The sequence below is a fragment of the Paroedura picta genome, chromosome 8 (assembly GCF_049243985.1).
Source record: "Paroedura picta isolate Pp20150507F chromosome 8, Ppicta_v3.0, whole genome shotgun sequence".
In the NCBI taxonomy this organism is placed as follows: Eukaryota; Metazoa; Chordata; class Lepidosauria; order Squamata; family Gekkonidae; genus Paroedura; species Paroedura picta.
In genome coordinates, this window is record NC_135376.1 from 60435736 (window position 1) to 60448249 (window position 12514).

A 12514-nucleotide genomic window follows, 5' to 3' on the forward strand; every position below is an offset into this window, starting at 1 on the left:
CCAAGGTAAGCGTCAGCGGCTGGGGGGGTAGGTGGGGAGGGGCCGGGGGAGTGCGGGGGGCCAGGCCTCCTCCACATACTATGGCGGGGCAGTGGGTTGCCCCTGCCAGCTCCGCGGAGCCCACAGGGGCGTGCAGTGTCCTTACAGGAACACCGTAGGTTGGGGCCGGGCGGGCTGTCAATTATCCACAGTGCCAGCCCACCCCAGCCCCTGCCGCTGCCCGGCATAAGCAGGAAGCTGCGGAAGTTCCCGCGTTCACTTAACGCAGGCCTTCCGTAGCCCTGGGCCAGGACATGCCCGCGCTGTCGGTGGCAGCAAGCATTTTCAGGGATTTTCCCTGAAGCCCTGCCGCCGCCAGAGCGGGCCTTCTGGCCCGTGCATAATGGGCCACTGTATGCCTGTTCCATCTTTCCTAGGTCTAGGTATTGGGGAAATCATGCAAAAAGTCTTTTTATTTGGAAGCACAAAATCTCTGTAGTTGTATTGTGTGAGGAACTACAGAAATAGCTTTGTTGTCTGTGATATGTTGTCCTTCCCAGTTATCAGAGTTTAGAACAGTGGTTCTCAGCCTGGAGGTCAGGATCCCTTTGGGGGTCTAACGACCCTTTCATAGGGGTTTCGGCAGTACGAGCAGCTTGGCGGGGGGGGGGCACTGCCACTGTTGCCGCTGCTCCTCCTGGACTCAATTTTTGTTCTTCCAAATCATTGGTTTTCGTTGCTCGGTTCGTACCCCGCCCTTCTCTCCAAGGGAGTCCCAAAGTGGCCGACATCGCTCCTCTTCCATTTCATCCACACAACAGCCTTGCTGGGTAGATAGAGATAGAGCGTTCATCTGTCTGGAGCAGCAGAAAAGAGCGAGATTGACATGGTGGGACAAGAGTCAGAACTGGGAGGAAAAACAATTTATATACAATCATGAACAATGGATCTTCACACCGTTGGTCAGTTTCGGTTTCTGTGAAAGAACACTTGCGTAATCTTATGGTTGGGGGTCACGCAATGTTCTTAAAAGGTCACAGCATTAGGAAGGTTGAGAACCACTTATTTAGAGTAATTTAGTCATCTGTCATAGCCCAGACTGGCCACTTATTGAAATACAGGACTCTACCAGTATTCCAGTAAGTCTTGCTGAGAAGTCTGTTCTTTATCATTTTATAGAATTCATTTAACTGGAATGTAGGTTTGTATTTGTTTTAAATCACATATATATAACAGTTGTAAAAACAACAGGGTGGAGAATCTGTGGAGGAAGCAAAAGCAGTAAGGGCAGGTTTCAGTAGGTAGAGGTTGAAAGTATGAGGTCCTGATGAATTGTGGGAAAGTCATAGCACAAAGGGGCTCCACACCTTGGCTTAGAATTGGAGCCTCAATAACCCTTACTTTGGTTCTTATTTTATGCTAGGCTCTGTATTAATGTATAAACATTACTTGATTGTATCTTTATTGTGCTTTGAGGAAGTCAGATCTCACTAGATGTGAAGCAAGGAGAAGCCCCGTAGAACCACAAAACTTTTTATCAGTTTATTAGAGGTTCAGGCTGGGATTGTTGTGAGAGTAAAACAAAAGAGAGGAGAATGATGCAAACTGCTTCTAAATGCGGAGGTTCCTTTTAGTCACCATGGCTAGAATCACTGACCAGTCCTCCATGAATCTATCTACTCCCCTTTTAAAACTGTCAGTGTCTATGGCCATAACTACATCTTGTGGCAACAAATTCCACAGTTGAATGACATTAAATAAAGAAGTCCTTTTTTTCCATCTTAAATCAGTTTCCTGTCAACTTCACTGGATACTCTTGAATTTGAGTATTTGCAGGAAAGGAGGGGAAAGTACTCTGTGTCCACTCTCTAAACTTCAGCCATGCTTCAAAGGAAAGGGGTTCCAGCTCCTTAATCATCTTGGTTGTCCTCTTCTGTACCTTTTACAGTTCCACAATGTCCTTTTTTCAATCAAGAATTGCACACGTATTCCAAATGAGGCTGAGCCGTAGATCTAGGCAAGGACATTATAATATTTGGTGTTTAATTTTCAATTACTTCCTGAGAATCCCTACAACAGAATTTGCTTTTTCATTGCTGCAGCACACTGGGCTGACATTGTCCCTACAGATAACTTCATTTGTCCCATTATTATTTGCTCGCTAGATTTCATCCCCAAAAGTTCTTCATAGTTAGCCATGGTTTTCAGCATCCTGAATAATTTTGTTTCATCTCCAGACTTGGCCACTATATCACTCACCCTCAATTCTAGATCATTTACAAATTAAGTGCTGACCCTTGTGGGACCCCATGACTCAACTCCCTGCATTGTGACAACTGTCTCTTTAGTCCTACATTCTGCTTCTGTTCATATAGCCAGATTTCCTCAAGGTGGGATACAAATCAAAATAAAAGCATCACAATTTAAAACACAGAGATTAAAACACCAGATAACCACCCTAACCCCTGCCTGGAAAACAAGAAGGCCTTGCAATGTCTCCTGAAAGTTTTTTTTTTATATGGCTTCTCTTTACCTTTTCAGAGAGCCTATTCTACAGTGGACAAGGCATGGGGTCTGATATCTTGCAATGATATACCAAGTTTTTAACAAGCCTATATTAGTTGAGCTTGTAAGTTCTTAGAGGGTTGCCTTGCAAATAATGTCATGTTTTTCTTTTTGCCTTGATTTGGTTACAATTATTAGTTATCATTTATACATGTTTTACAGACTGTTTTATGTATTGTTCTCTATTATAATGTAAACCGCCCTGAGCCTCCGGGGAGGGCAGTGTAGAAGTATGATAAATAAATAAATAAATAAACAAACAAACAAATAAATTCACATCAAACTTTTATGAAAACGGTGGCAGTACCAGTGAAGTGCGTTTTGCTACTCCTCATGTGGGAATTGATATATAACTTGCATGCATGTGTAACTAGTGCTCATTTCTTTCAGTTCACTTTGAGAGAAGTCACGTGAATTTCTGCTGAAAGTTTTAATTTGCTCCCTAGAAATCTGGAACTGGAATTATTAGAGCAGAATGCTCTCTTCCTGAAAAAGGAGTGATTTACATTTAGCATCTGTTTTGGGCTGAGAGTGGGAATTGGCTTTGTAATTTCTTCTGTCATGCCACTGTCAGAAAATTAAGCTGTTTACGCTAGACTATAGAAGGTTAATGGCTGTTCTAGCAAAGGTCAAGTGGTCATTTTAAAGAGAGGCTGTGCTGAATAATCGAAAATGGCAGAAGGATAAAGCATAAAATCTTATCTGACTGCTCATCCTACACATCGTTTTGTTGTTGTTTGCTGGATCTTTGTCTGGGGACTTTTATTCATACTATAAAGAATACACTTGGAGTACATAGCTGTTCTGTTTGTTAAAAAAGACAGAGAAATGTATTTCATAATATTCTGAACTGTGCATTCTTAGAACAAAAGGTCTTGAAAAGTTTGTATTGCTAAGCATGGTTGTCTGGACATAGGCCCTCCTAAAATTAAAACTTCCAAAGAAATATGATTAGAATTGTGTCAGCTTTGTGACAAACCACTTAGGATTCAGGCCACCATCAGAGCTGCAACATATATTATGGGTGAAGAAACCTCTGTTAAAGATGTACACAGGCAGTATGTATATGGAACTGTGGCCTATCGCTCTTAGCATTGTATGTATGCTGTCTTCTAGTGCTGGAGAATAAAAATACATCTGTTGCTGCAGAATAAAAAACAATTTTAGGTAGAGTTCGAAGCTCTAATTGAGCTTAATTGGGGACCACCTTCAATTGGTATGGTTAAGAGAAAATCTCGGTGGGCCAGTGCTGGCCCCATGCAGAATGACACTGTCCTTGGCTGAGCTTGCCCTACAGCAGTCCTCAGTGCTGGCCAACCCTTCTTCTTTTGGAGAAATGGCCAGGAAGGAGTGTGACTATGGAATGGTACGGCCCTTTTCGGGGCTGTTTTGCTTTTCCCATCTGCCTCTGGGTGAGAGCACACTTGCTCATTGTGGAGCCTCTGTTGTGTTGGTGTTTTGTTTTAAAAGGAATGACCACATTAAAGATGGGCCTTTCTGTCCTACAAGAATCATGCTTTACCTTCGATACCTGCAGAAGGCACTTTTAGTGAGGTTTAGGCATATTAAGAGCTGTTTATATTTAATTGGACAATCAGTTAAATATTAGCTAAAAGCAATTGGTAGGTCTATCAGTTAACTGGCATTTCTCACATCATCAACATAACATAACAAATTAGGTCAGTTATACATAATAAAATATGCAGATCTGTCCATATATGTTTAGCTTATAGCCAAACAGGTTGCCTTATGCAATATCTTATTTTCTCTGTGCATACTTTGGAGAGAGGCAGTATAGAATTATCTTCATTCTGTTTTTCTCTGTATGTGTGCAAAACTGGACAGACAAATTTATTTATTTATTTATTTATTTATTTATTTATTTATTTATTTATTTATTTATTTATTCAACTTGTATACTGCCACAGCCATCTTGTGGTGATTCACAATAAACAATAAAACCACAGTAAAATCCTTAAAAACTCCAATAATAATTACAACAACAATTACAATAGATGTATAACAATAGATCTCGACTCTGCTGTTCCAGCCTTAGGCCCAACATACATAGTCCTAGATGAAATAAAGCCAAGGGGCGCTGATCGTAAAACTTACTATCCTAGTAGCATAAATGGGGCAGGACTCACCAGTTGAAAACTCTGGTCACTCCCCCAGCATCAACCAAATACCTGGTGGAAGAGCTCCGTTTTGCAGGCCCTGCAGAACCTAGATAGCTCCGTCAGAGCCCTCAGCTTTTCTGGGCGCTCATTCCACCAGGTTGGGGCAGAGCCAGGTGAATGTCCCGGGGGCCCTGGGACAACCAGCAAATTCATACACACAGAGCGAAGAGCCCTGCGGGGAGCATAAGAAGTCCTTCAGGTAGGTAGGAGCCAGGCCGCGTATAGCCTTAAAGGTCAAGACAAAAACCTTGAACTTGATCCATAAGCAGACCGGTAACCAATGCATCTGCTGCATCACAGGCTGGATATGGGTCCTTCAAAGTGTCCTAGTGAGGACCCTTGCAGCTGCATTTTATATCAGCTGCAGTTTCAAAGACTAGGGCAGAGTCTGCACTTACTTTTTTAATTCCATTGTCAATCCTGTTGAATTCAGATCGCTTTGAACTCGGGTCTTCCTCTTTCCCCCCTCCCCCTATTGAAACATGAAAGTCTTCTGCACGTGGTTAGGGAGGTTCAGAAGAGGGGAGGGGGAGGCAAATGGAGACTCTCTGTTTTCTTGAAGTGGGGAGAGGATCCAAGAAGTCAGAGGAGGGAGGAAAAAATCCTTTCTTTTCTTGAAGGGGGGGGGGGAACGAAGAAGGCACAAAAAAAAATCCAAGGCCGACAGAAGTTGAGAGAACTTAGGGGCTTCTCCTTTGAGGCAGGCTTGTCACATGACCACCTGTAGCCAATCACAGGTCCTCTACCACGGAGGAGAGCCCAGATTCAAAACAATGCGATTTTCTGAATATATTCAGGATTAGCAGCAGTCTGAGATATCCCACAATAAAGGTAGGGTCACTCCGGATCAATCCTTCTTGCTGCAGAAGGAAAATTTAAATCGCACAAAATCCAAACGGAAATCGCATTCTGTGTAGAGGGCAGGGACTGAATCGATCTGGGGTTGGAATAAAAACTCCATGCAGTTTACACCTAGGCCCGCATAGAGTGAGTTACAGAAGTCTAATCTGTAATGACTGTTGCATGGATCACTGTGGCCAGGTGATGTGAGGACAGGTAGAGCACTAGTAGCTAAGCCTGACATAGGTGGAAAAAAGCATTTGTGGTACTCTAGTGATCTGAGCCTCCATTTAAAGGGATGCATCAAAGATCACCCCCAAATTTCTGGCAACTGGTGCAGGTGTCACTTGCACCCCATCCATGCATGGGAGACATGCTTCCTTGAGCCTGCTCTCTCCTATCCAGCCACAAGACCTCCATCTTGGAGGGGTTGAGCTTCAGACAACTGTGCCTGAGCCATCCAGCCACTGCTTTCAAACAACTGGCAAATGTTTCTGGGGTGGGGGTGGGGGTAGTCCAACCAGCTGTCCATCAGGAGGTAGAGCTGAATACTAGTGACTAGAGCTGGATACTAGGAGGTAGAGCTGGATACTGGATCTGCATACTAGTGACAACCCAGCCCAAAGCCCTGGACCAGCTGGGTTAGATGGTATATATAGATGTTGAAAAGCATGGGGGAGAGTATCGCCCCCTGTGGCACTCCAAATGGGAGGACAAAGGGGTTTGACAACTCCTCCCCCACTGCAACCATCTGTGGCCAGGTCTGGAGAAAAGAGACCAGCCATTTCAGCACAGTCCCCCTAATTCTGGATCTGGCGAGGTGGTGGGCCAACAATTTGTGACAGACCACATCAAATGCGGGCAACAGATCTAAAAGTACGAGGATGGTCCCAAAAGTTTGTGCGGAGAGTGGTTTGCCAGTGCTATGCAGTCACTAAATAACAATAACAGTTCAGTCAGGGCTGTTCCATATCTGTTAACACTGGCATTTCCTTGTAGTATTTGTCCTTGTGTCTGGTGTGATCATTACCATTTTGGAAGCTAAAGCGTATTACTTACTTGTTGACTTGTGCATATCCTATTTGTGACATTTTATCCCATCTGCTTAATTGTATTTTCATTTTGCATTCTGCTTCTGTCTCTGCATCTTATTGTCAACTGTACTGCTTTTTTCAAACAAAATTGGTATATATTCAGTATGAATGGAAGCTCATGAGGTAACAAATTAATGGCACTTTCTTAAGCAGTTATATGCACATTCACTATAGAGTGCTTTGGAGAATATAACAGCTATCTTTGAACTGCAAGTTTTAAAAAGAATAAGGAAGTCAAGTTAAGGCATTTCATTTTGTTGAACTTTTTCATTTTCAGGCGCTATTACAAAGAAACTGATGGCTTGAAACTTGATGTTGGAGTATATATGAAGGCACTAGAGGTATTTTATCATTCAAAGAGAAATGTTAGTAATTCATGATTACAAATGGAAGACCTATGATTTAGCCTCCCTTCTCCTTTAAAAAAACATTTGCAGATTTTTCTGCAAATCTTGTGAGTCTCCCAAGTTTGTAGAAATATCTGCTTTCTCTCTACATGACCTTGATCTGCAGATTTAGGTATTTACAGTATTTGAGCAAAAACGTAGCTACAGGTTTGATTGGGGAGGGGGGTTTCATGTGTTCTTTTTTATTTTTTTTCCTTGTTTTGTGGAGTGTTGTTTGATTTGGGAAGGATTATATAGCTAACTATAGTGAAAAGTAATATCATTTAATCTGGTTTTGATTATCTTAATCTAATAACCTAAACATTCAGAATATATAAAAACTGGGATTGAGGAAGAAAACCTTTTTATCAAAAAAATGGAAAAAGTTGGAGGACATATTTTGGGTAGGTATTATGGTGGCTGGAAGAGCCCCTTTGCTACGCCATACCAATGGATGTAAAATGTCTAGAAATAGTGCAACCACAGTGGGTGGGGAGCCCATTTCTATGCTTATCTGAGGGAAAATTGAAGGGAATATATGCAGTAATTATTTTCCTGCTTAAGCTACATAAATGCATCATTTACAGGTTAGTTAACTAATAAACATGCACTGCTTGGCATATTTATGGAACTTAGAAGTATTGATCTTTTTTCTATAACAATCATTTTGTATTTAAAAAATTGCAAATGTACCCACTACTAGAGAGAGAGCTACATTCTATGTTGCCTTAGCACATATATCTTAATTTTTCCCATCTAAGAGGCTGGACAAAATAACAGTAAAAAATAAATAACAAATTCTGCATCAAACAGAGGAAGTGTTTTATTTATACAGAAACGCTCACACTTTCACATTATGTAGGACTACTAGCATATTTGAGCCAGTGTGATGTAGTGATTAGAATGTTGGACTAGGAACTGGGAAATCTGGATGTGAATCTCTGCTCTGCCAAGGGACAGTAAATAAGTAAATAAATATTTGCATATCAGTTTAAATTTTATAATACTGAAAGTGCAGAACTCTTCAATAATATTATAATTAAATCCAGTATAGAATATTAATTGTTACCAAATGTGTTTGTATTTAAAGAGAAAAAAAAACATTTCACTCTTCCCAAAGGAAGAAAAATACATAGGTGTGTTTTTTTCCTAGTGCTTGTCGACAGTTCTCAGTTTTTCCACTGGGATTTTTTTGTTTTCAAGGTTTTTCAAACTGTACATTTTCAGTGAAAACAAACTCTTGTCTTAAGTAGCCTTTCACTAATTCCATAAGAGGGAGGAAGAGAGGTTTTTTTTCAGTATTTCCCCCATATTTTCCATTTTTTCTATGAAAAAACTGGGGGAAAATCATCCTCTGCAAGGAAGAAATAGACAAAACACCCCCCCCCCCCCAGAATTCTTCTTTTTTTTTCATCAGCACGTTGGGGTCCCTTCCCCTCATTCTGCATATTTGGCACACAGGAGGCAAAGGCAGGAACACTCACATAATGACTTTCTATTAGGAGTATAATTAGAGCCACAAGAACCTCCCTGAATTAAGGTCCAATAACATAGATCAAAGTAGGAACTGTGCATTTTTTAAAGTCATAAAACATGAACACTATGAGTAAGCCCAATTGTTTTGCCACACACATTTACTTCTTTTAGGAGAGGAGACAAGAAAGAGCTGTTCCACTGGGCCTATGGTTGAGGTCCACAGAACATCCTCAATTACTGGCTTCACTTCTCAGACAACATCTGGATGCTACCTAGTCATGATATCATAGTGCTTTGTTCCCCCCTCCCTCCTATTGAAGAGTAGGCATGGGGCTCTTGGTTTTAATGTAAACTGGTTTTTAATGTTTTAACCCTTGTCTGTATTTAAATGTTGTGAGTCACTCTGATTCTTCAGGGGAGGTCAGCATAGAAATTTAAAAACAGATACATGTTTATCTGGATTTATGGCTGCCACTTAATCATCATTTTAATGAATGCTGTTATCTGCCATGAGTATTTTTTGGAAGGATGGGCTAAAAAGAAAAATTATTATAATACTCTTTCTGTCAGTTCACTAGAGGAAGCTATGTCTCTGTTCTCAGAACAAGAAGTAACAGTTTTCATTATGGTTCTTGTGGCACATGTTGTATGCAGCTTTGGCCTGAAAATATGCTTAAGATAATTAGGCTCCAGTTGATCATTTGACAATATTCTAAAAGTAGTACCTGCATACAGGGATCCAATAAGCTTACGACTTCAAGTGGATTTTTGCCAGCTACTGGACACTTGATGACTGTTCATTTTGTGATATCATTTACAATTTTCTTCAAGTAGCCTGCAAAACATTTCAGTATTTTGAAATTCCCTGGCTGTTGACTCCTTTAAAGCAATGTCATAATCAAGAAAAAATCTCGATACAAAACAGTACAGTATTAGAAAAATAATTAATTATATAACTCACAGCCCTTTATACAGGTAACCCATATTTTATGTATATCAAGAGAATGGCAAGTAGCATATTCTCCTCAGAATACATAAAGAGGACAAACATGTTTCCCCATTATTTCCTGTAAATTATTCTCCCTTTCCACCCAGATCTGAGGAATCTTACGGACACATATTAGGGAGCAGCAAAATATTCCTCTAGTAAATCCCACTTAGGATTTCAAGAGAATTCCTTTGCAAAGGCATTAAAACATGGCATGTTCCATGAACAACCACAGGTCGTTTTTCAATATTCATTTTTTGACCTGCCAACAGTTCCATACTTTTCAATGAGCTTTATATAAAACCAGTTGGACACTTTTTTTCCCTACTAAAAAAACCAGTTATTGTCCTATCTTCTAGTATGCGTGTGACATTCAAGCTGAAGTGGTGGGGAAGCCAGCCAAAATGTTTTTCCAGTCAGCATTAAGAGAAATGGGTGTGGAACCCCACCAGGTAAGATTTCTTTTTGAACTTTATATGAATTTGCTAGCAGCATACTCTGGTAACTATGAACCAAGGGAGCCACAAATTGATGCAAGACCACAGCTAAATTGTTTGTGAAAAGAACCATTGTGTGAATTCATGTTCCCTCATTGAGCTGCTCATATGATTTGACTATTTGGATGAGCAATTTTTTAACACATTGGTTCCAGAGAACCTACGTGGCATAGTCATTAGAGTGCTTGACACTGGTTCACATCCCTACCTGGCTGTGAAGCCCTCTTGATGATTTTGAGTTAGTCATTTTTTCTCAGCATGACCCATGTTGCAGGGATAATAGAATAAAATGGAAGAGGGAGAACCATTTACCTCAGCTTAAGTGGAGGAGATGGGATGAAAATGTGATAGATTGCTATTGCTGGAATTCTCATAGGGCCAAAACATGATTAACAAATTTTTCTCCTCACTGATGCTTTTGTGGATTTTGAACGGGTTCAATTAGACAGGGACTCTTCAGTCCATCAGTCCAATTCTGGCGAGTTTTTTTGGGGTTGCTGCTTTATTATGGATCACTTGGAGCACATTGGGCCCCCTTCCATGTACATCCCCTGGGATTAAACTGGAGCATGGGTAATCATGCTTCTTACCTTTGCTATCCTTACACTCTGAAAGTAGCAGCAAAACTGCATATTCTGTGACTCATAGATGAACATGGAATCATATTCCTGACTTAAAAAGAGCATGCTATCTAAGGTTCATAGTGTTCTTATGACATTGTCCTAGCTAGCAAAATGCACAAAACTACTGGACAAGGGAGAACCACTAGGTGAATGGGAGAAGGGCTCTGAAAACCTGATGATTTCAAGTTTCATAGATGTCAGTGGCACATTGCTGGGATAAGGAATCCTTTCCTCCATACCATAGTCTTGTCTTTATTTATATCTGCACTGAGAAGAAATATTGATGAATGTGGATGTAAGACTGAGTCTTAAAATCACTGTACTCAACTACAATAGAAAGGCTACTGCACACAGTACAGACATGTGCCCCTTTGATTATTTTATTGTCTGCATGCACTATATTTAATTAATTTGCATCACTGTTTAGTTTTAATGCTGTTTCACATCTTAAAAGCCTCTGCGTTCTCATTCATGCATACAAAGACTTAGCCAACTACATAGTCCTTCCTTTTACATTCCCTAGCACTTGTCGCAATACACAGAACTAGGCCGGAATCCAGGAAATGCTGGTTCTACTTAAATATAATCCCTAATTCCTCTGACGGAGTTTCCCCTGGAAGGTATAAGAGATGAATTACAATATAATAATTCCATCCATGGAGACAAAACAGCAGCAGCACGTTGTGTCTTGGAACATAGAACTGATGTGATGACCCCAAATCTCATGCTTTGCTTCGTTTGCATCATTATAGAAAACAGGCGTTTATTCAAATTTGCATGTGGTCCCTTCAGACAGATTTCAGAAGTATATGGTTTAACCTTATTTTAATTCTATCAAATATGAAATCAGAAGTATTTTTCTCTCTTTGGTCCATTTTGCACGGCCGCCGAAACAGCAATTTCGGGTCACATGGAAAACGCGGAGGGGGAAGACATGAAGCACACTGGTTATGCACGGGATGGGGCGCAACGGCGGCAAAACCCAGAGTAACCGATTATGCACACAGCGATCCCGGCGCCGCTTCTGGTTGTGCCCCGGTCACCCGGAAGCTGCGCTTTCTTCCGAGTTTCGCTAACGCAGCTTTTTCGGCAGCATGCACCGAAGCTGCGGCCGGTTGCAGCCGGCACTGTGCGTTATCGGTTATTTTAGTCGCTGCCATCCCACCCCAAATGTGCATTATTCCCCCATGCATAATGGGTCAGAGTCATAAAATCTCAATAATTTTGTATCAAAACAAGTGAATGATTTGTGGGAGGAATATAATTTCCTCTCCCTCACTCTTTCTCTTCCCTGAAATTCCCCATAGTCTCTCCTCTTTTCCTGCTTCCTTCTTTCCTTCCCACTCAATCACCAACCTACCTTTATCTGCCCTTCTGTGTTCAGCTTTCCCTCCCCTGCATATGCCTCTACCTTGGAAAAAGATGACCCAGTAGTATGGTACTAACCCAGGGATAGGTAGGGAATCCTCTTGGCAACCCCCATATCCTCTCCCCTCTTGCTGCCTCATTCTCTTATTCTCAGTTATTCACCAACCAGCCTTATATCTGCCTTATAACTTGGCAGAAGGGCGTTGTGCTGAGCCAATTCAACAGGCTTCCTGCCATAAGAGAGGTACTCTGGCCTCAACAAGGGTCAGGGATTTTTTGACCTGGCCCTACCTGGTGGAATGAGCTCCCAGAAGAGCTGAGGCCCCTGTCAAAATTAGCCCAGTTCTGTAGGGCCGACAAGATGGAGCAATTCTGCCAGGCATTTGGTTGGGGACAATGAACATCGATGCCATTGGGCCCCCTTCTGTGTACATCCCCTGGGATTAAACTGGAGCCAAACTGAATGATGACCGGCCACTGGTTGACTGTCTGGAGGTCTTATTAAATGGTTTTAATAT

At 41.4% G+C, this 12514-nt stretch overlaps 1 protein-coding gene and 1 long non-coding RNA gene across 7 annotated transcripts in view; one reads left to right on the forward strand and one right to left on the reverse strand.

Annotated features, from left to right (window-relative positions):
- The window catches only part of LHPP (phospholysine phosphohistidine inorganic pyrophosphate phosphatase), a 150580-nt gene that overhangs the window by 22331 nt on the left and 115735 nt on the right, over nucleotides 1-12514 (forward strand). For 4 of the 6 annotated variants that reach the window (XM_077350039.1, XM_077350041.1, XM_077350042.1 and 1 more), the window contains exons 4-5: nucleotides 6936-6999; nucleotides 9868-9960. In XM_077350039.1, the coding sequence (XP_077206154.1) occupies nucleotides 6936-6999; nucleotides 9868-9960 (157 nt within the window). The remainder of the gene's footprint in view (nucleotides 1-6935; nucleotides 7000-9867; nucleotides 9961-12514) is intronic. The other 2 variants (XM_077350040.1, XM_077350044.1) reach the window with 1 other exon arrangement.
- LOC143843635 (uncharacterized) lies at nucleotides 185-9355 on the reverse strand. Its single transcript, XR_013233628.1, has 3 exons — nucleotides 9246-9355; nucleotides 6624-6730; nucleotides 185-836 (listed from the first exon to the last, which is right to left on the reverse strand). It is a non-coding gene; the product is annotated as an uncharacterized LOC143843635 (long non-coding RNA).